At 43.6% G+C, this 25,346-nt stretch overlaps 1 protein-coding gene across 3 annotated transcripts in view; it reads right to left on the bottom strand.

The window, feature by feature from the left end:
- Positions 1–25,346, bottom strand: part of ccdc83 (coiled-coil domain containing 83) — a 107,145-nt gene that overhangs the window by 45,750 nt on the left and 36,049 nt on the right. For all 3 annotated transcript variants that reach the window (XM_068032882.1, XM_068032884.1, XM_068032885.1), the window contains exons 3-4: positions 22,322–22,406; positions 11,513–11,681 (exon numbers count right to left, since the gene is read on the bottom strand). In XM_068032882.1, coding sequence (XP_067888983.1) covers positions 11,513–11,681; positions 22,322–22,406 — 254 coding nt within the window. The remainder of the gene's footprint in view (positions 1–11,512; positions 11,682–22,321; positions 22,407–25,346) is intronic.

Here is a 25,346-nt window from a genome sequence, read left to right as displayed (position 1 = left end):
AGACTTGGGCGGAGAAATGGCAGATGGAGTTTAATCCGGACAAATGTGAGGTAATGCATTTTGGAAGATCTAATACAGGTGGGAAGTATACAGTAAATGGCAGAACCCTTAGGAGTATTGACAGGCAGAGAGATCTGGGCGTACAGGTCCACAGGTCACTGAAAGTGGCAATGCAGGCGGATAAGGTAGTCAAGAAGGCATACGGCATGCTTGCCTTCATCGGTCGGGGCATAGAGTATAAAAATTGGCAAGTCATGCTGCAGCTATACAGAACCTTAGTTAGGCCACACTTATAATATTGCGTGCAATTCTGGTCGCCACACTACCAGAAGGACGTGGAGGCTTTGGAGAGGGTACAGAAGAGATTTACCAGGATGTTGCCTGGTCTGGAGAGCATTAGCTATGAGGAGAGGTTAGATAAACTCGGATTGTTTTCACTGGAACGACGGAGGTGGAGGGGCGACATGATAGAGGTTTACAAAGTTATGAGTGGCATGGACAGAGTGGATAATCAGAAGCTTTTTCCCAGGGTGGAAGAGTCAGTTACTAGGGGACATAGGTTTAAGGTGCGAAGGGCAAAGTTTAGAGGGGATGTGCGAGGCAAGTTCTTTACACAGAGGGTGGTGAGTGCCTGGAACTTGCTGCCGGGGGAGGTGGTGGAAGCAGGTACGATAGCAACGTTTAAGAGGCATCTTGACAAATACATGAATAGGATGGGAATAGAGGGATACGGTCCCGGAAGTGCAGGAGGTTTTAGTTTAGACAGGCATCAAGATCGGCGCAGGCTTGGTGGGCCAAATGGCCTGTTCCTGTGCTGTACTGTTCTTTGTTCTTTGAGTAACTCAGCTCCTGACTCCCCAAAGCCTGTCCACCATCTACAAGGCACAATTCAGGAGTGTGATGGAATACTCTCCACTTGCCTGGATGAGTGCAGCTCCAACAACACTCAAAAAGCTCGACACCATCCAGGACAAAGCAGCCCGCTTGACTGGCACCCCATTCACAAACATTCACTCCCTCCACCACTGACGCACAGGGCCAGCAGTGTGTACCATTTACAAGATGCACTGCAGTAACTCACGAAGGCTCCTTCGACAGTACCTTCCAAACCCGCAACCTCTGCCACATAGAAGGACAAGGGCAGCAGATACACGGGAAGACCACCACCTGCAGGTTACCCTCCCAGCCAAACACCATCTGACTTGGAACTATATCGCCGCCTTTCCTTCACTGTCGCTGGGTCAAATTCCTGGAACACTCTTCCGAACAGCACTGTGGGTGTGCCTACCTCACTGCAGCAGTTCAAGGCGGCGGCTCAACACCTTCTCAAGGGCAATTAGAGATGGGCAATAAATCCTGTCCTTCCCAGTGATGCCCACATCCCATGAATGAATAAAAAAAAGAGTCCTCCAATATCATCACTCTATTTTTCTTTCACTTCTCTGTCATTTCCCTGCAGATTTGCTCCTCTATCTCTCCCTCACTATTCAAAGGCCTATAGAATACCCCCAGTAGCAAATGGATTCTGTCTTTGTTCCCTCAAGGACATCCTCTTTTTCCAACACGACAAGGTCTTCCCTAATCAGTGCTGCCAACTGCCCTCCCTTTTTTCCTTCCCAATCTTTTCTCAACACTTTGTCTTCTTGAATATTAAGTGCCCAGCCCTCATCATTTTTAAGCCACGTTGCAGTTACTGCCACTACATCATATTCCCACAAGGCTATTTGTGCTCATAGCTCTCCAATCTTATTCATCACACTTTGTGCATTTGCATACATGTATTGTAAAACTGTCTTTGCATTCGTTGTAGTCCTTCTTAGTCTGCTCCTATCTAATATGGTGCTATTTCCTTCTCTAGTACTCTCACTCATTTATGCACCCTATTCCTCTTATTTACTTCTATATGCTGGTTTCCATGCCCCTGCCAATTTAGCTTAAACCCTTCCCAACCAAATTAGTGAACCTCGCTGGGTGGACATTGGTCCCAGTCTTGTTGAGGTGCAACCTGTTCCTTTTGAATAGGTGCCTCTTAGCCCAGAACTGTCCCAATGGTCCAAGAATCTGAAGCCCTCCCTCCTGTACCATGTCCCAAGCCATGCATTGATCCTGCCTCTCTTCCTATTTCTATTCTCACTCGTGCATGGCACTGGGAGTAATCCAGAGATTTCAACCTTCAACGTCCTACTTTTTAACATCCTCCCTGGATCCTGAAAACATGACCTTAGGACCTCAATACCTGCTCTCTATGTCATTTATGCCAAAGTATACCACAACTTCTGGCTCACTCCCTTACCCCTGTCGAATATTATGTAACCTCTCCATGCTTTCCTTTACCCTGGCACCAGGGAGGCAATATACCATGTTGGACTCACGATGATGGTTACAGAAATGCCTGTCTGACCCCCTAACTATGGTATCTACTATAATGACTGCATTGCTACTCTTTGCTATTCCCTCCTTGCCCATTGGTGCCATGGTCTGGATTGCACTCTTTAAAAGTTGTCACTCCAACCAGTCTTCAATGCTGAATACCAATTTGAGAGTGGCACACACCCTGAAGATTCCTGCACTTCCTGTCACTTCCTCCTCTTCTGGATGACCACCCATCTGCTACCCTGAACTCTCACTGCCTGTGGGGTGACCACCTCCTGGAATGTACAATCCAGAAAACTCTCCTGCTCCCTGATGCTCCACAGTGATTGCAGCTGCCCCTCAAGCACGGAAATCCTGAGCTCAAGCAGCTGGAGACACATATCCCCCAAGAGCCATGAAGTATGCTGATGTTCCCACATGACGCAGGAATTGCTCTTCCAATTTTCTTTTGTATTGATTTCAAGGGGTGGCTGATCTCATTGCACATTTTACACTACCATAAAAACTTAAAATTATCTCCATTACTCTTTATAACTGACCTCCCATTCTTGTCCTTCAGCACATCCTAACCCAGATCAAGTCACGCTCCTATCACATCTGGCCTCACTGATCTGTACTGACTTCTAATCACCCAATTTTTCAGATTTAAATTGCTACTTGAGCACTACAACCTACCCACCATACTCCTTGCTCATCTAACACTGGCCTTTTGAGCATCCTCCCTTTCTTTGCCTCTCTATTAGCATCCTTCAGTCACTTAGTTCTCATTCTCTAGTATTCCTAAACCTTTTTGCCTCCCTACTTCCTTCTCCTCCTTTAGCCCTCTTTAAAACCCACCTTTATGATTAAGTTTTTGGTAAATCTCGTAAGAGGGCCCTCCATTTCTCAGTATCGGTTTCCTTTGCATCTCTGCGAAGCACCTTAAAATTTTTCTCTAGTTCACGGTGCTTACGTATACGCAAGGTTTTTATACAACACATCATTTAAGGGAATATCTCAGAATTCTTTACAAGGCGAGAGGTGGTGATTGAGCGAGAAATAAAAAGAATTTGGGGGAGGGCAGAAAAGACTGTCTCTGAAAACTTAAAAACAAAATAACCTCATTAACTGTACCTTCAGATAGCAAGACAAATTGGCTTTGGTATTCCCCACCTAATGAGTTGCTGTGTCATAAAGATGTGAAGTAGATTTGCAAGTATAGTTCTCCTCTTTGCTGTTATCAGACATATGATTAGTAACAGGCTCTGAATAGAAATTCCATGTGATTTTTCTCAGTGAGGTACAGAAAAGCTTAAATTCTCCAAAGTGGCTCTTGCTGACCTTGCATTTGATTAAAGAGCATGTTATGGTGGATGATTAGGAGAACCCTCCCACGGAAACTCAACCCCAAAGTGTGCTTTTTGTGTGCTCTCCCAACAGCTTATGCATCCAAAGTTATGAACCTTCCCATTTTCCAGTCATTTATGTCACCTCTCTGAGATTGAGATTACATACTGTGAAATAAAAACTTACCTTATACGCTTGAAAATGCCAGCAACTTTGCATTGTCATCAAGTGATACTGTGTGAAATGATAGGAAACCAATGGAAATCCACGCTGTACCTCTCACTGCTCCCATCTAAACTGATGAACTAACTTTATACCAGCAGAAAAGTTAATATTTATGTTTTAAAACATAAAGCTTTGTCTTCAAGGAGGAGCTACTATGCAAAAGATAATGGGCTAGGATATTATAATTGAACTGTGACATTAAACTCATTTATAACCAGAAAGGACACCTAAGGTACAAAATTTTGTGTGGCTACAAGTTGGTTTTAGCTTCATGTCAATGCTAATCTTTGTAGCTCAGCTAGCCATTCTGAAACACACTACAGTCAACGACAACAACAACTGTATTTATGTAGTGCCTTTAACATAATAAAATGTCCTAAGGCATTTCATAGAGGCTTTATAAAATAAAATATGATACCATGCCACATAAGGAGATATTAGGACAGATGACCAAAAGCTTGGTCAAAGAGGTAGACTTTAAGGAGAACAGTGAGGTAGAGAGGCAGAGAGGTGTAGGGAGGGAATTCCAGAGCTTAGGGCCTAGGCAGCTGAAGATTTGGCCACCAGGGTGGAGTGATTAAAATTGGGGTTGCTCAAGAGGACAGAATTAGAGGAGCACAGATATTTCGGAGGGTTGTAGGGCTGGAGGAGATTAGGGAAAGGGAGGGGCCTGTTCGTGGAGGGATTTGAAAACAAGGATGAGAATTTTTAAATTGAAGCATTGTTTAACCGGGAGCCAATGTAGGTTCACATGGGTGAAGGGGATTTGGTGCTAGTTAGGACACAGGCAGTAAAGTTTTGGATGACCTCAAGTATAGGAAGGGTACAAGAACACAAGAACAGGTGAGACAGGAGCAGAAGTAGACCATATGGCCAATCGAGCCTGCTTCACCATTCAATATGATCATGGCTGATCTTGGGCTTCAATTCCAATTTCCTGCCAGCTCCCCATATCCCTTGATTCCTTGTGAGACCAAAAATCCCAGCCTTAAATGTATTCAATAATGAAACATCCACAACCCCCTGTGGTAGAGAATTCCAGAGATTCACAACTCTTTGTGTAGTAATTTCTCCTCCTGAATGATTGGCCCCTTATAGTGAGACTATGCCCCCGTGTTCTAGATTCCCCGACCAACGGAAACAATACCTCAGCTTCTACCCCATCAACCCCTTTTAGAATCTTGCATGTCTCAATTAGATCACCCCTCATTCTTCTAAACTCCAGAGAATATAGGCCCAATTTACTCGGCCTGTCAGCATAGGACAAGCCCCTCATCCCAGGGACCAATTTAGTAAATCTTCGCTGCACCACCTCCAGCGCAAGTATGAGCTTTCTTAAATGTGAGACCAAAACTGTATACAGTATTCCAGGTGCGGTCTCACCAAAGCCCTGTCCAGTTGAAGTAAGCCTTCTTTATTCCTGTACTCCAATCTCCTTGCAATAAATGCCAACATGCCATTTGCCTTCCTAATAGCCTATTACACCTGCATGTTAACTTTGTGCGTTCCCTATACGAGTACCCCCAAGTCTCTCTGAATATCAACACTTACCAGTTTCACACCTTTTAAAAAATGTTCTGCTTTTCGATTTTTACGACCAAAGTGAACAACTTCACACTTCCTGACATCATACTCCATTTGCCATCTTGTTGCCCACTCACTTCGCCTGTCTATATCTCTTTGCAGCCTCTCTATATCCTCCCCTTTCCACCAAGTTTTGTGTCATCAGCAAACTTAGATACAATACTCTCTGTCTCTTCATCCAAGTCATTAATATAGATTGTAAATAGCTGAGACGCCAGCACTGATCCTTGTGGCACCCCACTATTCACTGCCTGCCAACTTGAAAATGCCCCATTTATGCCTACTCTCTGCTTCCTGTCTGTTAACCAATCCTCTATCCATGCTAATATATTATCCCCAACATCATGAGGCCTTATCTTTCCTATTAATCTTTTATGTGGCACCTTATCGAATGCCATTTGGAAATCCAGGTATACTACATCTACTGGTTCCCCTTTATCTACCCTGCTAGTTACATCCTCAAAAAACTCTAATAAATTTGTCAAATAGGATCTCCCTTTAGTAAAACCATGCTAACTTTTTCTAATCATACTACACTTTTCTAAGTGCAATGTTCAGACTTCTTTAATAATAGTTTCCAGCATCTTCCCAATGACTGATGTTCGGCTAACTAGCCTGTCGTTCCCTGTTTTCTTTCTACCTCCTTTCTTGAAAAGCGGTGTAAAATTTGCCAATTTCCAATCTGATGGGACCATTCCTGAATCTAACGAATTCTGGAAAATCATAGCCAGTGCATCTACTACCTCTTCAGCAATCTCTTTTAGAACCCTAGGATGTAGGCCATCTGGTCCCGGGGACTTGTCAGATTTTAGTCCCTCAGGTTTCTCCAATACTTTTTCTCGGCTGATATCAATATCCTTAATTTCTTCACTCTTTTTAGCCCCAGGGTACTGCCTATTTCTGGTATGGAACTAGTATCTTCTCCTGTGAAGACAGACATAAAATATTTGTTCAATGCCTCTACCACTTCCTCATTTCCCATGATGATTTCTCCTGTCTTTGCCTCTAACGGACCAACATCTCTTTAGCTACTCTCTTCCTTTTTATGTACTTATAAAAGCTCTTACAATCTGTTTTTATCTTGCTGGCTAGTTTACTCTCATATTCTATTTTTTCCCATTTTATCAACTTTTTGGTGGCCCTTTGCTGGTTTCTAAAACATTCTGAATCTTCAGACTTGCTACTATTTTTTGCAACATTGTAAGCCTCTTCTTTTAGTCTAATACTCTCCTTAACTTCCTGAGGGTAGAATGTGGGATGCTGGCCCGGAGTGTGTTAAAATATTCAAGTCTCGAGGTAGCAAAGGCGTGGATGAGTGTTTCAGCAGCAGAAGAGCTGAGGCAGGGGCAAAGACAGGCGATGTTACGGAGATCAAAATAGGCATTCTTAGTGACAGCTCAGATATGTGATTGAAAGCTCATCTCAGGGTCAAATCAGAAATAAAAACAAAAAGTGTTGTCAACACTCAGGAAGTCAGGCAACACCTCTGGAGAGGGAAACAGAGTTAAAGGCCAGGATTTTACTAGCCCCTGGAAGGTGGGGTGGAGGGGGGGGGGTGGTGGTGGAGGTGGTAAAATAGCAGGGAGCTCTTCTCTTAGGCAGTCCTTTGGGAACGAGGATGACTTTCTTCCACTCCAGGGTTGTGGGTCCTTAGGTGACTGAATAGTCCAATTCTGGATCTGCACACTTTGCCACAGGTAGGGCAGGTGGTGTTTGGTGAGGCAAGTGATTGGGATGCTCGAAATTCCGAACTCTCCTTCCACTGTTTGCACTTGGTCGCAGCCTGGACATGTCGTTGTTGCTTGAAATGGCTGGCACCTTCGCGGATGCTTCTTCTCCACCTTGGGAAGTCTCGGGCAAGACAGTCTCACGAATCGGTGGAGACGTCACATTTTTTCAGGGAGGCTTTAAGGACATCCTTGTATCATTTCCTCTGCCCTCCTGGTAGCCTCTTGCCATGACGGAGCACAGAGTAGAAAGCTTGTTTTGGGAGTTTTGTGTCAGGCATGCGGACGATGTGGCCAGCCCAGCATAATTGACTAACCATGACTAGTGTCTCGATATTGGAGATGCTGGCCTGAGAGAGGACACTGATATTGGAGCACCTGTCCTGTCACTGAATTTGCAGGATCCTGCTGAGGCACCGCTGGTGATATCTCTCCAGGGCTTTGAGATGTCTGCTGTACAGTGTTCATGTTTCCGACACACACAGGAGGGCAGGTAACACTGTGGCCCTGTAGATCATGAGCTTGGTGCCAAGTTTGAGGTCTTTGTCGTCAAACATTCTTTTCGTCAGACGGCTCAGATGTCTCCTGCATACCTCAGCAGTGACCACCTCTCCCAATAGCACTACTGAGGCTTGAGAGCTACTGGCCTTCTGATTAGGCCAGCAGCATCAGCAGCCTGCCTACCATCCTTAATTGGATGGTGGGCCCACAGGCAGCCAATTACAAGACTGCCTGTGGTAAAATAGCCGAGCAGGTTCCTCTGCCAGCAAGAATGGGGTCGGGACCTGCTTTTAACCCCTATGTCAGGGCTCCAACTCCCCTCGTAAAGTGCAGCCCAATATTTCAGATTAATGACCTTTCATCAGAACTGAAAGAGTTAAAGATTTAACAAATACAAATACAAAGCCAGGGAAAGAATGTGGGGAGCATGGGGGGGAAGCAACAAAGGAACAAATGGGAAGTACTGTGATAGGGTAAAAGGCAGGAGTGATTAAATTACAAAAGGGATGATGGTGTGAGGCAAAAAAGAATGGTAATGGGACAATAAAGAAACAAAACATGGATCCAGAGCAGGTGTAAATTGCAACAGTAGAACCATTACCAGTACTTGAAATAAAAACAGAAAATGCTGGAAATAATACTCAGCAGGTCACGCAGTGTCTGTGGAGAGAGAAACCGAGTTAATGTATCAGGTCAATGATCTTTCAGAAAATGCTGGATGAAAGATCATTGACCTGATACATTAACTCTGTTTCTCTCTCCACAGATACTGCCTGACCTGCTGAGTATCTCCAGCATTTTCTGTTTTTATTTCAGATTTCCAGTATCTGCAGTATTTTTCTTCTGCGTTACCAGGACCTGTGTTATGATCCCTGTGGAGATTACAAGCCAAAAGAATCCAATCCACTGACCAATCCCAATTTGGAAAAGAAAAGAAACGGACAAGATTTCACTTTTATAAATTTTACAATGACACTCAAACCAAAACAACATAAATTAAACATGAACTAACAGTTAAATCACAGTCCATACATAAAATATAGCTTAAAGATTACACGTTAATTATCAGATGCAACAAAGCTAGATCTCACGTATCTTCTGAGCAGTCCTCTCAGCAAAGATAGCTCCAGTTACGGTCACAAAGTCCTTCAGATCTCTGAGCATTTCAGGGAGATCTCCAGATCCCATCTTGCAAAATGCAGACACAGATGTGATGCTTTCTCGTCAATAGCAAGCATTGCAGTGTTCCCTTCAATGATTTAGTCTTTTCGCCTCGCTAACAATCTCGGCCCTGCTCACAACAGTGTTGATGGTGTGGTTCTACTAGTAACTTTTTATGGGACCGAAAACAGCCGGAGCAACTCGTATTTTCCAAGGGCCAGCTCCCAGAAAACAGGTTCTAATCACAGCAGCTTGTTTTTTTTGGAAAAAACGTCTGTTTCTTGCTTCAACACTGCAGTATGCAATCTTGTAAACTGTAAACTGAGCTCCAGTCTCATGCCTCTGGTCACACCGCTAATCATATAACTGTTTGTTTACCTGGTTCCATCGAGTTCTGATTTCCGCAGAACCCCAAAGCTTTCAGTTTCATTTTCCAGTAAAGGACAGACACAGAAAAAGTACAAGCTTTGAATCTAAGGTCACTGCACCTAGCAATACATTCAACAGGTCAACTGTTCAGACAGCAGTCTGCACACATGGACTCCATCAATCCTGCTATCCAGAAAAATGAGAGCAATAACTATGATCTGAAATTGTTGAACTTAATTTTGAGTCCGGAAATGTGTGAAGTGCCTAATCGATAGATGAGGTTCTGTTCCTCAAACTTGTGCTGAGTTTAATTGGAACAGTGTACGAGGCCGAGGTCAGAGTGGAGTGTGGTGGAGATGTAAAATGACAAGTGACCAGAAGGTCAGGTTTATGCTTGCGGACTGAATGGAGGTGTTCTGCAAAGCAATCTGCGTTTGGTCTCCCCAGTGTAGAGAAGACCACATTGTGAGCAGTGAATGCAGAACACCAAGTTGAAAGAAGTACAAGGAAATTTCTGTTTCACCTGGAAAGAATGTTTGGGACCTGGACAGTGGGAAGGGAGAAGTTGAAAGGGAAGGTGTTGCATCTTCTGTGCTTCCAAAAGATGACAACAGCCACGGACAGTGACAATGGACCACAGATGTTGACTTGTTAAGGCCATCCTCAGAAATGTAGCTGAGTATCTCAGTGGGAGGTAAAGCACTCATCAGCCGGCTTACTAAAAGAAAGAAGTTGTACGTTTTATCTTTCAGAGGAATAACTGAATGCTGAATGTCAGTGACCCACAGAAAAGCTAATCTTATTTAGAAATATTGTCAGTAAGCAATCTGAGAAATTGCGAAACATTTCAGAATCAAGTACTTGTAATTCCCAATGTTTAACCTAATTTTGCTATTATAATGTATGTGATTGATGCATTCAGTGTCTGACGTCATCTGCAATGTCTGACAAGTAGGAGTATTGTACTTTGTTCTGGGTGTGTGCCTAGTTTATTTGTGCAACTGCTTAATAGTATTTGGACTGCCTAATATTACTGTTCAAAAGATAAGCTAATTTGGAATCTTAAAACCTTAGACATGAATGTTTTGGGTTGGAGATGTAACAATGATGTAAAAATATAAGAAAATGGAAACTGACTCCAAAGTGAAAGGTAGTGAGACACCCTCTTTCAGGGATTTTCACTTTGCTTCACTCTTGTGTCAGAGCAGGTCCTGCCTTTAGATTCAGGACTTGTTCTGACACTATGAGCCCAATTTTAACTAATGTAAAATGCACTCACTTACATAGAATTATAAAGGGGACCGATAACTAGAATATCAGTATAAGTGCTTACTAATGGTAATATAAACATTTCAATACATCCATATTATTTGTGTAATGAAGAAACATGACAATTTCTTTTTAAGGCTTGCCAAAATAGATCAGATGCTGAATTTTGTGGAGGACACGCCGCCAGAACTGAAAGCGGGAGGCAACCCCGCTTTGGCCGGTGGCAGACTGGGGGAGTTATATTGCCGGTGGTGGCCAGACCATCCCACTAGCAGGGGCCATTGCTGGAAATTGGAGGGTTGGGGTGGTTACTAAGCGCTGGTGGTGCCACTGCCGTGAGATCGACCGCCAGGGGACCCCCTGTGTGGGCCATTGAGTGCCCATAAAGGAGTGTAAGAGGGACATCCCAGAACCTGCTGGGAGGTTGCCAGGTTTCACTGTGCAGTCTTTCCATGCAACGGTGGGCCCCAAGCCCCCACCCCCCTCAACATGGGCAAAATGCCTGCAGAGACAGGAAGTGGTTTTAATTGGCCACAAGTGGCTCAATTAGCTTCCCAACAGGGGCCATTCTGCCAACTTCCTGCCGCTGGCAAAATGGCATGGTGGTGGGAAGACACTGGGCATCCCCCCAATGCCTTTTTGCACCATTTTGCCAGACTTCCTGCCTCCCAGCCCATTGCTAAAGGGCCTGAAAAATTGTCACTTGTCAGATTGCAAAATTAAAAGTGAACATGTCAACATTATGCAAGAATTAAGAATGGATAGGACAATGCCACAGAGTAAGTGTCCAGGTTTGCATGTGAGTAACTGTTTCTTTGAATACTGAAGTGCAAACTCACCAGAATATGTAAAATATGGCTTATACACAACCCACTGCAATTGAAGAAGGTTTATACATGAACCATTGTAGCTGATGAAAATGTAAGTGATTATCAAAGGTCTTGAAAAAGGAATTTAGCTAATATCATTGCTAATACCTTGTACTTGTTGTTTGTTTTGTTTAATTAGCTCCAAGTTTTCTTTCATGGCCTTTTCAACTTGCTCATTGTTGATTTTCTCTTTGCGTTCCAGATCTTTCTCTTGTTCCTTGGCCCTTCTGACTAGTATTCTGATTTGTTCCTTCTGCTCCTTCTTCAACAGTTCATTCTAATAAAAATGCAGATAAATTCGATATTAAAACAGCATTGGTACAGAGCATGAAAATGTATTTGCCAAACTTTTTTTGTTTGTACAGAAATATAATGTAATGATGTAGATTGTATCAAACATATCTGTATGTGATATCATCATTGCAAAATGATACAGAACTCTGCTTGGTCCCGTCCTGTCAACTCCACCCCCCCTCCCCAACAAAAATTATTTTAAAATTGAGTTTGTTTTGTTTTAATAATGTTTCAGTTTGCATCTAACTATGCCATATCTGTTTTAAGAGCATTTGGTACTGACATTGTTAGACATGTGCATCAGCAGTAGCTGAGTTAACATCAGCAGCGGTTCAGTTGACGGCACTCTCACCTCTGAGTCAGTAAGTTGTGGTTTCACGTCCCACTCAAGGACTTAAGCACAAAAATCAAAGCTGACACCTTGGGCTGAGATGGTTGTCCTCCAACAACCATGACCAGCTTCCTTAGTGCTAGGTATGACTCTAGGCAATGGAGCGATTCCCATTGACTTCACTATGACTAGGGCGCCTTGATACCACACTTGGTCAAATGCTGCCCTGATGTCAAAGGTAGTCACTCTGAAGTGACAAATAGACAAAGAAAACTACTGGCAAAAAACTGTTCAGGAAAAACAGTAATTCCTCACTCACAGAAATAATAAAACTAAGTTTAAGAAGAAAGTTTATCAGGGTGACAAGATAGTGTTCCAATATGTTGTGCCACAAATTTAGTGAGAATGCAAGTTTATGCTCACTGTTTGTGCATATGACAGGTTTATATCTGTGCCACAAATATACCAATTAGGAGGAGTAGGCCTCTTGGTAAAGGCCTGCTACCCGACCCGAATCCAACAGGACCTGACGACATGTGTCGGGTTCGGGTCAGGTCGGGTTGCACTTCCGCGTCTGTCATTTGGCTCGGGTCGGGTCGGGTCAGGCCGGACACACTCTATCACAGGTAAGTGGCTCCGCTGTTAATTTAATTTTTGGACTAGAAAGGTTGTTTTGTTACAGTTATTTTTATCTTGTGCAGATCAGCAACAAAGTGAAAAACAGAAGGTAAGTTAACTGATGGTCGCGTCGGGTCGGGTTGGGAAAGGGAAAAAATGGAAGGACACGGATCGGGCTCGGGTTGGATGTGGTTCTGTCAGGCTTGGGTCGGGTTTTTTTTTGCAGACCCAAGCAGGCCTTTACCTCTCAGCCCCTTGAGCCGGCTCTGCTATTCAATAGGATCATGGCTGATCTGATTGTAACCTTAACTCCACATTCCCGCCTACCCCCAATAACCTTTCACCCCCTTACTTATCAAGAATCTATCTACCTCTGCCTTAAAAATATTCAAACACTCTGCTTCCTTTTTGAGGAAGAGAGTTCCAAAGACTCACGGCCCTCTGAGAGAAAAAAATTTCTCCTCATCTTTGTCTTAAATGGGCAACCCTTTATTTTTAAAAAGTGATCCCTAATTCTAAATTCTCCTACAAGAGGAAGCATCCTTTCCACATTCACCCTGTCAAGACCCCTTAGGATCTTATATGTTTCAATTAAGACACCTCTTACTTCTTCTAAATTCCAGCAGAAACAAGCCGAGCCTGTCCAACCTTTCCTCATAAGAAAACCTGCCCATTCCAGGTATTAGAATTAAATTAGAACATTACAGCGCAGTACAGGCCCTTCGGCCCTCGATGTTGCGCCGACCTGTGAAACCATCTGACCTACCCTATTCCATTTTCATCCATGTGTCTATCCAATGTCCACTTAAATGCCCTTAAAGTTGGCGAATCTACTACTGCTGCAGGCAGGGCGTTCCACGCCCTTACTACTCTCTGAGTAAAGAAACTACCTCTCACATCTGTCCTATATCTATCACCCCTCAACTTGAAGCTATGTCCCCTCGTGTTTGCCATCACCATCCGAGGAAAAAGACGCTCACTATCCACCCTGTCTAACCCTCTGATTATCTTATATGTCTCTATTAAGTCACCTCTCCTCCTCCTTCTCTCCAACAAAAACAACCTCAAGTCCCTCAGCCTTTCCTCGTAAGACCTTCCCTCCATACCAGGCAACATCCTAGTAAATCTCCTCTGCACCCTTTCCATAGCTTCCACATCCTTCCTATAATGCGGTGACCAGAACTGCACGCAATACTCCAGGTGCGGTCTCACCAGAGTTTTGTACAGCTGCAGCATGACCTCGTGGCTCCGAAACTCGACCCCCCTACTAATAAAAGCTAACACACCATATGCCTTCTTAACAGCCCTATTAACCTGGTTAGCAACCTTCAGGATTTATGCACCTGGACACCAAGATCTCTCTGTTCATCTACACTACCAAGAATCTTCCCATTAGCCCAGTACTCTGCATTCCTGTTACTCCTTCCAAAGTGAATCACCTCACAATTTTCCACATTAAACTCCATTTGCCATCTCTCAGCCCAGCTCTGCAGCCTATCTATGTCTCTCTGTACCCGACAACATCCTTCGGCACTATCCACAACTCCACCGACCTTAGTGTCATCTGCAAATTTACTAACCCACCCTTCTACACCCTCTTCCAGGTCATTTATAAAAATGACAAACAGCAGTGGCCCCAAAACAGATCCTTGCGGTACACCACTAGTAACTAAACTCCAGGATGAACATTTGCCATCAACCACCACCCTCTGTCTTCTTTCAGCTAGCAAATTTCTGATCCAAAGCTCTAAATCACCTTCAACCCCATACTTCCGTATTTTCTGCAATAGCCTACCGTGGGGAACCTTATCAAATGCCTTACTGAAATCCATATACACCACATCCACTGCTTTACCCTCATCCACCTGTTTGGTCACCTTCTCGAAAAACTCAATAAGGTTTGTGAGGCACGACCTACCCGTCACAAAACCGTGCTGACTATCTCTAATGCACTTATTCTTTTCAAGATGATTATAAATCCTGTCTCTTATAACCTTTTCCAACATTTTACCCACAACCGAAGTAAGGCTCACAGGTCTATAATTACCAGGGCTGTCTCTACTCCCCTTCTTGAACAAGGGGACAACATTTGCAATCCTCCAGTCTTCCGGCACTACTCCTGTCGACAATGACGACATAAAGATCAAGGACAAAGGCTCTGCAATCTCCTCCATAGCTTCCCAGAGAATCCTAGGATAAATCCCATCTGGCCCAGGGGACTTATCTATTTTCACACTTTCCAAAATTGCTAACACCTCCTCCTTGTGAACCTCAATCCCATCTAGCCTCGTAGCCTGAATCTCAGTATTCTCAACAACATTTTCTTTCTCTACTGTAAATACTGATGCAAAATATTCATTTAACACTTCCCCTATCTCCTCTGATTCCACACACAACTTCCCACTACTATCCTTGATTGGCCCTAATCTAACTCTAGTCATTCTTTTATTCCTGATATACCTATAGAAAGCCTTAGGGTTTTCCCTGATCCGATCCACCAATGACTTCTCGTGTCCTCTCCTTGCTCTTCTTAGCTCTCCCTTTAGATCCTTCCTGGCTAGCTTGTAGCTCTCAAGCGCCCTAACTGAGCCTTCACGTCTCATCCTAACATAAGCCTTCTTCTTCCTTTTGACAAGCGCTTCAACTTCTTTAGTAAACCACGGCTCCCTCGCACGACAACTTCCTCCCTGCCTCACAGGTACATACTTATCAAGGACACGCAGTAGCTGCTCCTTGAATAATCTCCACATTTCGATTGTTCCCATCCCCTGCAGTTTCCTTCCCCATCCTACGCATCCTAAATCTTGCCTAATCGCATCATAATTTCCTTTCCCCCAGTTATAATTCTTGCCCTACGGTATATACCTGTCCCTGCCCATCGCTAAGGTAAACCTAACTGAATTGTGATCACTATCACCAAAGTGCTCACCTACATCTAAATCTAACACCTGGCCGGGTTCATTTCCCAGTACCAAATCCAATGTGGCGTCGCCCCTGGTTGGCCTGTCTACATACTGTGTCAGAAAACCCTCCTGCACACACTGGACAAAAACTGACCCATCTAAAGTACTCGAACTATAGTATTTCCAGTCGATATTTGGAAAGTTAAAGTCCCCCATAACAACTACCCTGTTACTCTCACCCCTGTCGAGAATCATCTTCGCATTAGTCTCGTAAACCTTCTCTTAACTGCTTCCAACCCATTTTCATCTTTCCTTAAATAAGGAGACCAATACTGTACACAGTACTCCAGATGTGGTCTCACCAGTCCCCTGTATAATGGAAGCATAAGCTCCCTACTTTTGTATTCAATTCCCCTTGCAATAAACGATAACATTCTATTAGTTTTCTTAATTACTTGCTGAACCTGCATACTAACCTTTTGCGATTCATACACGAGGACACACAGATCTCTTTGCATCTCACAGCTCTGCAATCTCTCACCATTTAGACATGAACAGATGCAAAAAAAGAAGACCTCACAGGCTACTTTTACGTAAAGAACCAGTTTAAGAGCAGTAATTGTGTCTGGTGCAGTGAATGCATAAGCAGGGAAGGGAACAGATGTGGTTCTAAAAACACGATTGATGATTGAAGTAAAACTCATAGGGTGGAATTTTATGCTCTCCCCCGCGGCAGGTTTGGAGGCAAAGAGAGCATAAAATAAAATAAAATAAAATAAAATGGGGCGGCACAGCGGCTAGCACCGCAGCCTCACAGCTCCAGGGACCTGGGTTCGATTCTGGGTACTGCCTGTGCTGAGTTTGCAAGTTCTCCCTGTGACCGCGTGGGTTTTCGCCGGGTGCTCCGGTTTCCTCCAACAGCCAAAGACTTGCAGGTGATAGGTAAATTGGCCATTGTAAATTGCCCCTAGTGTAGGTAGGTGGTAGGGAATATGAGATGAATATGAGGGTTAGTATAAATGGGCGGTTGTTGGTCGGCACAGACTCGGTGGGCCGAAGGGCCTGTTTCAGTGTTGTATCTCTAAATAAATAAATAGGGTGAGGGGGGGGGACCCTGCTACTATCCCGGTTCTGACGAAATTTATTCCAGGGCAGGAAGGCCTTTGAGTGGCCCTCCCACCCCGCCGCCAATTAAGGCCCTTGACTGGGTAATTAACCCCCAATTAAGGCCCTCTTCTCACCGCAGACCGAAAAACCGTGCAGTCTGCTTTATGGCTCCGGGTTTGGGGGGGGGGGGGAATGTCCCTCGTTACATACGAACACACGAAGTAGGCCATTCGGCCCCTCGAGCCTGCTCCACCTTTCAATAAGATCATGGCTGATCTGTTTGTGTCTCGAATTCCACACCCCCATCGACCCCCGATAACCTTTGATTTCCTTGCCTAACAAGAATCTATCTACCTCCTCCACCAACTTCTGAAACAGAGAGTTCCAAAGTCGTACAACCCTCTGACAGAAAAAAATTCTCCTCATCTCTGTCCTAAACAGGCGACCCCTAACTTTAAAACCGTGCCCCCTTGTTCTGGACTCACCCACAAGAGAAAACATCCTTTCCACATCCACCTTGTCAAGACTGTTCAGGATCTTATATACCTCAATCAAGTCTCCCCTCACTCTTCTAAACTCCAGTAAAAATAAGCCCAGTCTGTCCAACCTCTCTTCATAAGACAACTCGCTCAGTCCAGCTTATCAATCTAGTAAACCTCCTCTGAACCGCCTCCAATGCATTTACATCCTTCCTTAAATAAAGAAACCAAAACTGAACACAGTATTCGAGATGTGGTCTCACCAATGCCCTGTATAACAGACGCATAACAATTTGAAAATTTATCTACCATGCCATTGCTCCCCTCATCTAAATCATTGATATAAATTGTAAAAAGTTGAGGCCCCAGCACAGACCCCTACAGGACTCCACGCATCACATCCTGCCAATCAGAAAGGGACCCATTTATTCATACTCTCTGTTTTCTGCCAGCCAGCCAATCTTCTATCCATGCGAATATGTTACCCCTACACCATGAGCTTCTACTTTGTGCAATAACTTTTTATGTGACACCTTTTCAAATGCCTTCTCGAAATCCAACTACGTTAAAGGGGTCCCCTTTATCCACAGCACATGTTATGCCTTCAAAGAACTCCAATAAATTGGTTAAACATGATTTATGTTTCACAAAACCATGGTGACTACTCCCGATTACCTTGAGTTTTTTTAAGTGCCCAGCTATAGTCTCCTTAATGATCGACTCTATCACCTTCCCCACGACAGATGTCAAGCTAATTGGCCTATAGTTATCTGTTTTCTGCCTCCCCCCACTTCTTGAATAGAGGGGTTATATTTGCTACTTTTCAATCTGATGGAACCTTTCCAGAATCCAGCAAATTTTGAAAAATTAACACCAACGCATCTACTACCTCATTAGCCACCTCTTTTAAGACCCTAAGATGAAGCCCATCAGGAACCAGGGACTTGTCAGCCTGCAGCGCCATCAGTTTGCTTAGTACCGCTTCCCTGGTGATTGTAATTTCACCAAGTTCCTCTCTTCCTTCCACCTCCTGATTTACAGCTATTACTGGAATGCTTTTTATATCCTCTATAGTGAAGGCAGAAGCAAAATATTTGTTAGTTTCATCCGCCATTTCATTATCTACTATTAACTCCCTATTCTTACTCTCTGGAGGACCAACAATCACTTTACTTACTCTTTTCCTTTTTAAATACCTGTAGAAACTCTTGGTATCTGTTTTTACATTTCTAGCTAGCTTCCTCTCATACTCTAATTTCTTTGTCCTGATTAACCTTTGCTATTTTTTATATTCTGACCAATCATCTGACCTGCCACTCATTTTTGCGCAATTATATGCTTTTTCCTCAAGTTTGATGCTTTCCTTAACTTCTTTAGTTAACCACAGATGCCGGGTCCTCCCCTTAGAATTTTTCTTTATAGTAGGAATATACGTATTCTGAGTATTCTGAAATATCGTTGAAAGGCACTTAATGCCTGAATGATGGACCTGGCATCGAGAAGGACAGGGCCTGCTGAGGGCCATGCCCGTGCCCTGCTGCCGACCCCCTACACCCCCATCCCGCGAGACTCCTCTCACCCTGACCTACCTTAAGCCTGGTTCCAGCACCACTCCTAGGTATCTGGTCATTGCAGCTACAGCAGCAGCCACCACCCCCGCGGTGGCGCTGCAGCTGCCTGCCTCTGACTGGCCGACAACTCTGCAAGGCTGGGACTTCTGGCAACAGGGTCCTAAATCTGATGGAAGGCCCGCCACTGTCCAGTTATGTGCCTGATTGGCACTAAGTTTGGTGGGCCTTCCGTAGAAGAGAGGTTGTGGGGTTCTTGGCATTGGTTTCCCCCCGATGTCGAGACCCCCGCCGCCAACATAACATTCCCCCCCATAAAGTGCAAAGTGCATCACAATTATTAATTAATCATTTAAGTCTCAATGCAGACAAAATAACAGTGTCAGTTACATGACAAAATGTACATGCAACATTTGTTAAGATAGGATGAGATGAGTAGAACAGATGAATCATGCAGAGCACAAGAACACAAGAAATAGGAGCAGGAGTTGACCATATGGCCCAACGAGCCTGCTCCGCCATTCAGTACAATCATGGCTGATTTTAAGCTTCAACTCCAATCCCCAGTCTGCACTGAATTAGCTGTTCTCAACTGCAGTGCAAATAAGGATGCTAAAATTGGCTTCAATATCAGAGTTATATTGAGCTTGCAATCCCAATTATTACCCAGCCATCTCTGCTAGAAGTGCAGATGTGTTCACATTGAGTGAGGATAGGATTGGGTTTAACTGTAATGACCACAAGGTTGAATGGCCGGCTAACATGCACTGCTAATGCTCAGACGTGAATAATAGACCAGTCTGAATGAGATACTGGAGGGCATCTAGCACCCATGAATCTTAGTAAAGAGTTCATGTCTTGAGAAAAGGGATCGGATGAACATTGGCGAGGAAGTAATTAGTAAAAAGACTCAAATAGTCTCATTGGTCATCTGTTTAAAAAGTTTCCACTTAATTAAAGTCAGTAATTTGAACAGTAAGCCGATATATTCAACTAAATAGTACTTTTGCTGTATAATAGATATTTGGGGGAGAAATACGTTCACGTAATGACACTTCAAGCTGGTTTCTTCAATGATATCAATGGAGAAACCTGCATGAGTCATGCAGGTAGTGGCCCGAGGCACTGTCTGCTTCTGGGGAATCTGTTCAAGTCTGCGTAGCGCTGCTTTAAGTGGGGGTATGTGAACAAATGTTTCTCCCTTGGAATTTTAGAGAGAAACCTATTACATAATTTCATTTATATATTGAAATTAAGAATTTATTCTCCATTTTAAGATGATTAATTTACTCTGGTTAGGCCCCAACTGTAGTTTTGCGTCCAGTTTGGGTCACCACACCTCAGGAAGGATGTGAGGGTCCTTGAGAGGGTACAAAGCAGATTTACCAGAATGGTTCCAGGGATGGAGGATTTTAGTTAGGGGAGATTTAATGGAAGTGTACAAGATAATGACAGGCTTAGATAAGTTAGACAAGGAAAAACTGTTCCCATTAACAAATGGTATAAGGACTAGGGAACACAGATTGAAAGTTTTGGGCAAAAGATGCAAAGAGAATATGAGGAAGCACGTTTTTATGCAGCGGGTGGTAATGACCTGGAAATCGCTGCCCACAAGGGTGGTGGAAGCAGACATGATCAATGACTTCAAGAGGAAGTTGGATGGCCACCTGAGAGAAATAGACTTGCAGGGCTATGAGGATCAAGCCAGGGAGGGCACTGACTGCATGGGCTGCATTTTAAGAGTCTGCTGCCAAATAAAAAAATTTGGCCCGCCTGCATGGGCACTGCATCACGGATCCGCCACGATTTCAAATGCATGGCCGCGGCGCCCGTTCCCCGCGATGTGGTGCAGGGGCGGGCGGGCTGCCACAGGCAACGGCGTCCGGCACCAATGTGCAGGCACCGGTGCCATTTTTAAAGGGCTTACAGCCCTCAATGCACATTTAAAATTTAAAGGGTCAGGTAAGTTTAAGCTTCCGAAAACTAAATAAAATAAACGTACCATGCACTCTCCCACCCAGCAATGGCAAATCACAACATTCCTGCCTTTTTCCCTGCTGGAATTCAGATAATTAAAATTTGACCTGTCACCGCACCCCCCCCCCCACCCCGCCCAAAGTTAGGCACCTTGCCCTTTACCCCTTCCCAGCACCCCCTGACCAATTTGCAGCATTTTAACCCCGCTTCCCCCCTCACGCACAGAGAAAAAAATCCTTCTTACACCTCCCCACAGGTGTTGCGCCATGTTTCCCTGAACAGGGATTCGAAGGTGCGGCCTTATCGGCCGCCCAAATGAAGATCAATGCAGCAATTAAGGAGGTGGCGGGACCCTCATTAAATCAGGTATGTAAATTAGTTTACATATTTAAATGGGGGTCCCATCACCAAGCGGTGGGGCAGCCACCACAAGGCCTCGCCACTGCCACCGAGATCGGCATGGGGCCTATCGCTGTTGGGGTCGGTGGCAGGCCTCTGCCGCACCAATCTTCACTGCCTCCCCCCCAATGTTCCCGACAGCAGAGGGGCTCTGAGGAGAGCTGGCATGGACTTGATGAGCCAAATGGCCTCCTTCTGTGCTGTAAATGTCTGTGCTTCATAATTGTACCTGTGAAGTTTGTTATTATAGAGTTTACTTTGAATTATTTGTGCATAATTGTCAAATATATTTAATTATATCACTTTTAGCATAAGAGAAGCACACTTCAAATTTCAGAAAGACAGGCATCATAGTTGTGCAGTTATTAATGAAATTTTAGAAAGCCTCATGTAATTTTTGATGATTGTAGCATTTTTTTCTCTGCTTTACTCATGCTGTAATCCTACTTAGTGGAAAGGAAATGTTGATTTATACAAATAAAACTAGCAAGATGCATATGACTACTTTTTATGCTTCCCTTATGCCTCAGAATATGTTATGTGGTAGTGCATTGAAGGCCAAAAGTTGGATTCAATGAGAGATCTCAGAGTAGAGGTGGGGTAAAATTTCTTGGGCTCCTAGTGTTTATTTTTGTTTTGCAGTAACTACAGATGCAAGTGTGCATGCCAGGTTTGTAAAGGAGAAAAATATAAGTGGGATGTCACCAGTACAATAAACCTGGTTAGGTGTGAGACAAAGGGATAACTGGTGACAAAGAATGTATTTTCCCTTTTGATAAATTTTCATCCCCATTTGTTTTAATGTTAAAGGATTGAATCGTGGGTTTTGATTCATGCCATCACTCCATATACTACTCTCATACTATACAAGAGCTTGGATACATGGCAGGGTCACAAATTACAGTGCTCTTGTGTTCTTATTCTAATCCAAATATTCATATGTCAATTGAAACAACACCACGTGGAACAAGTCTGTTAAGGGGGACAGGCTGCAATAAACCAAATTATGCAGCGGCCACTGTGTTACAATATTACCTCAGCAGTTTCATTAGCAATCTGAACGCAAAGATTAGACTGAATTTTAATGTGCTCAATGTTAACAGTTAATTTTTACTGCATTTTTCTGTCATATTTTTCCTGCCGATAATTGTTTTGGTGAATTATGTCTTTGTCATGTAGCAAGGTTCACAAAAGATCCTTAATCTATTACAATAGCTTTTATTCATGATTCAGTGCCGTACTTGTTCTCTGGATCGTGCATTCATTTCTTCAAGCAGTCGTATTTCATGTGTGAATTTTTCAATAGCCTTCTCTTTTAACTGAAATCTAAGAATAATATTAATAGTTAACAAATTCAACACAGTTAAACAGTTTTTTTTACTGAAGTAGCATTGAGGCTAAGTGTAGATAGCTCCACGGGTAGCATCAGATGATGGTGCTGGAAAAAAATGTAGCCATCTCTCCAGTCTCATTTACAAGCATGATTCAAGAGGAAATATAATCCCATGTAAATACCACTTACGTTACCAATTCCTGACTCAATTTGTATAACCGTGAACAATGTTATACCAAATTTATGCAGAAAATGAGAAATATCTGATAATTCAGAAGTCAGAAACTCACAATTGCAAACCAGAACTGCAACAACTTGCAATTATATAGCACCTTTAATGTAGAAAGATGTCCCAGAGGGCTTCAGTGAAGTGGAATCAACCAAAAATTGACACCAAGCCAAAGAAGATGACATCAGATGGGGTGAAAGACATAGACTTTAAGGATGGGTTTAAAGAAGGAGGGAAAGATGGAGAAGTGGAGATTTATGGAGGGAATTTCCCAGTTTAGGATTTAGACGGCTGAAGGCATGTTGAGGTGAAGGGAGGGCAGGATGCACAAGAGGCAGCGTTGGAGGAAAACAGAGTTCTTGGAGTGCTGTAGGGCAGGAAGATGTTAAAGGGATAGGGAAGGGATTTGAACATGAGGATGAGAATTTTAAATTGAAGGCAGCGGAGAGTCAGAGAGCACAGGGGTGAAGAGTGAAGGGAACTTAGTTATGATATGGGCATCAAAGTTTTGGATCAGCTGAAGTCAATGAAGGGTGGATGATGGGAGGCCGGCTAAGAAAGCATGGGAATAGTGAATTAAAAGCAAAATACTGCAGATGCTGGAAATTTGAAACACGAACAATAAATGCTGGAAATACTCAGCAAGTCTGGCAGCATCTGCGCAGAGAGAAGCAGAGTTAACGTCTCAGGTCAGTGACCCTTCATGATGGGAATAGTGAAGTTTGGAGGAAACAAAGCATGAATGAGGATTCAGTAGTAGGGGTGGAGAGGTTGTGGGGTCAGAAGCACAGTTCAGGGTGAAATGAGACAGTGAGGTTGCAAACAATTGGCTTTAATCTGAGACAATGGCCAGGGTGGGGGCTGGAATTGGCGACATGACCTAAATATGATGGCTTTATTTTTCACAATGTTTAACTGAAGTGACATAAGTGTGAATACTCTTGTGAAGAAATATGTAATGTAGATTTATTCATTGTTTTATATTAAGAGATCAGTGGAATCCTAAAAGGTACAATCAAATGTCTGATTATATAACTCAAAGCCGTTCCTTATCTTGCTCCAGAACAGGACCCTAGGTGGCATTTTCCTGGCGGCAGCCAATTAATAGGTGGCTGCTGTGAAGGCGGTCCAATTGAGGATGATGGCCCACCTCTCAAAGCTGATGGCCCAACCAGAGGGTCAGCTGCTCACCACCATTGAGGCGTCCTCAAAGGCCAGTTAAGTTTTCTTTTCACTGTGCCAGGGCCATTTCCACTGGGGGGTCCCCTCCATGGGCCATGGAATGGTCATAAAGGATGGCCTCCCCTCCCAACAGAACCCTCTGGGAGGCTGCCACGGTTTACCTGGTGGTCACCCGAAACAGCAACGGCACCTCCTGATGCCGGTAAAATGCCGATGGGGGCGGCAAGTGGCCACTAATTGGCTTCCAGTTGGCAGGCGGCCAGGCCATTAATGTTCCTGTCGTTGATAAATCCCGTGGTGGCGGGAAGATGTTGGGCGCCCCTCCCGACACATTCTGCTACCGTTTCCGGACCCCTCATGCAGGCTGGTAAAATCCAGCCCCAGGTGTTACATAACACATAACTCTACGATTTGTTTTGACTTTTCTCATGTGATAAATGACCATTACCACAACAAATACTAAAGTGTTAATGTGTGCTAGACTATGATTGGGTGGAAACCTAGTCCTTATTTTTAACGTCCTTCTAGCCAATGTTCCTATTACAAGCACAACATAACATCACTCCTCATTCAGCCTTATCTTCTTTCCCACAGCTGTCAATAAATAACCATTTTGCTTTTACTGACAATACAAGTTCAAACACTTCTTCAATGTTTCATTCATATTAGAATCTCAAAATATCAATATTTTAGGACTGGGTGGTATTTGAGAGAGCAAATTTTTCAATTTTAAAGTGATTAAACAAAGATTTAGCTTCTGAGTGGATTTGTGAAAAGTATAGATGTTCAATGTATTGTACATACTATCACCCTCCATCCAATATACAGTAACATGCATTATTCAAGAGAAGCACTTGACCAAAGTTCTGCAGCACAAATCGCTAATTGGATTCCACTGTACAAATTCCATTAAAGCTCCACTGCATATTTGCTTACATATGTCACTGCATTCTAAAAATTGTTAATTGTATGAAGTTGCTCGAGACATTCCAGCAATGATATTACAAATTATATAAATGCAAGTATTTTGTTTTTATTGTAGTGCTGCACCAATTTTAGTGAAAATATTACAACTACATCTTCCCTTCAACAGTACATAATGAGAAGGAATATGGCATATCATAAGTGTGTACAGAATTCCTGAGAAACTTGTCAGACTGATAGAAAACATCTATAACAAATACCTGAGTGCTGTTAAGTGGATAGGAAACTAACAGAATGGTTTAGATCAACAGTTGGGGTAAGACAAGAATGCACATTGATGCCTGATTTATTTAATCTGCAACTGGAAGCAGTAATGAATTTTGCAGTAAAAGATGAGCTCGGTGTAGGCCTTAATACGCATGCAATGAACGTCCACCAGAAGTAGAGAGAGTAGGCAGGTCATAATGCTAATCAGTGTGCAACATTGATTTGACACCAGTGATGCCCTTTTGGAACAAAACTTCAGTCAACGCCCTCTCTTAACCTCGCACAGCTGAACATGCAGCAGGACGGAGACCACCACCAGCACTTATTAAAA

Source organism: Heterodontus francisci, chromosome 6 (genome assembly GCF_036365525.1).
Source record: "Heterodontus francisci isolate sHetFra1 chromosome 6, sHetFra1.hap1, whole genome shotgun sequence".
Taxonomy (NCBI): domain Eukaryota; kingdom Metazoa; phylum Chordata; class Chondrichthyes; order Heterodontiformes; family Heterodontidae; genus Heterodontus; species Heterodontus francisci.
This window is presented reverse-complemented; position numbering and strand designations above follow the sequence as displayed.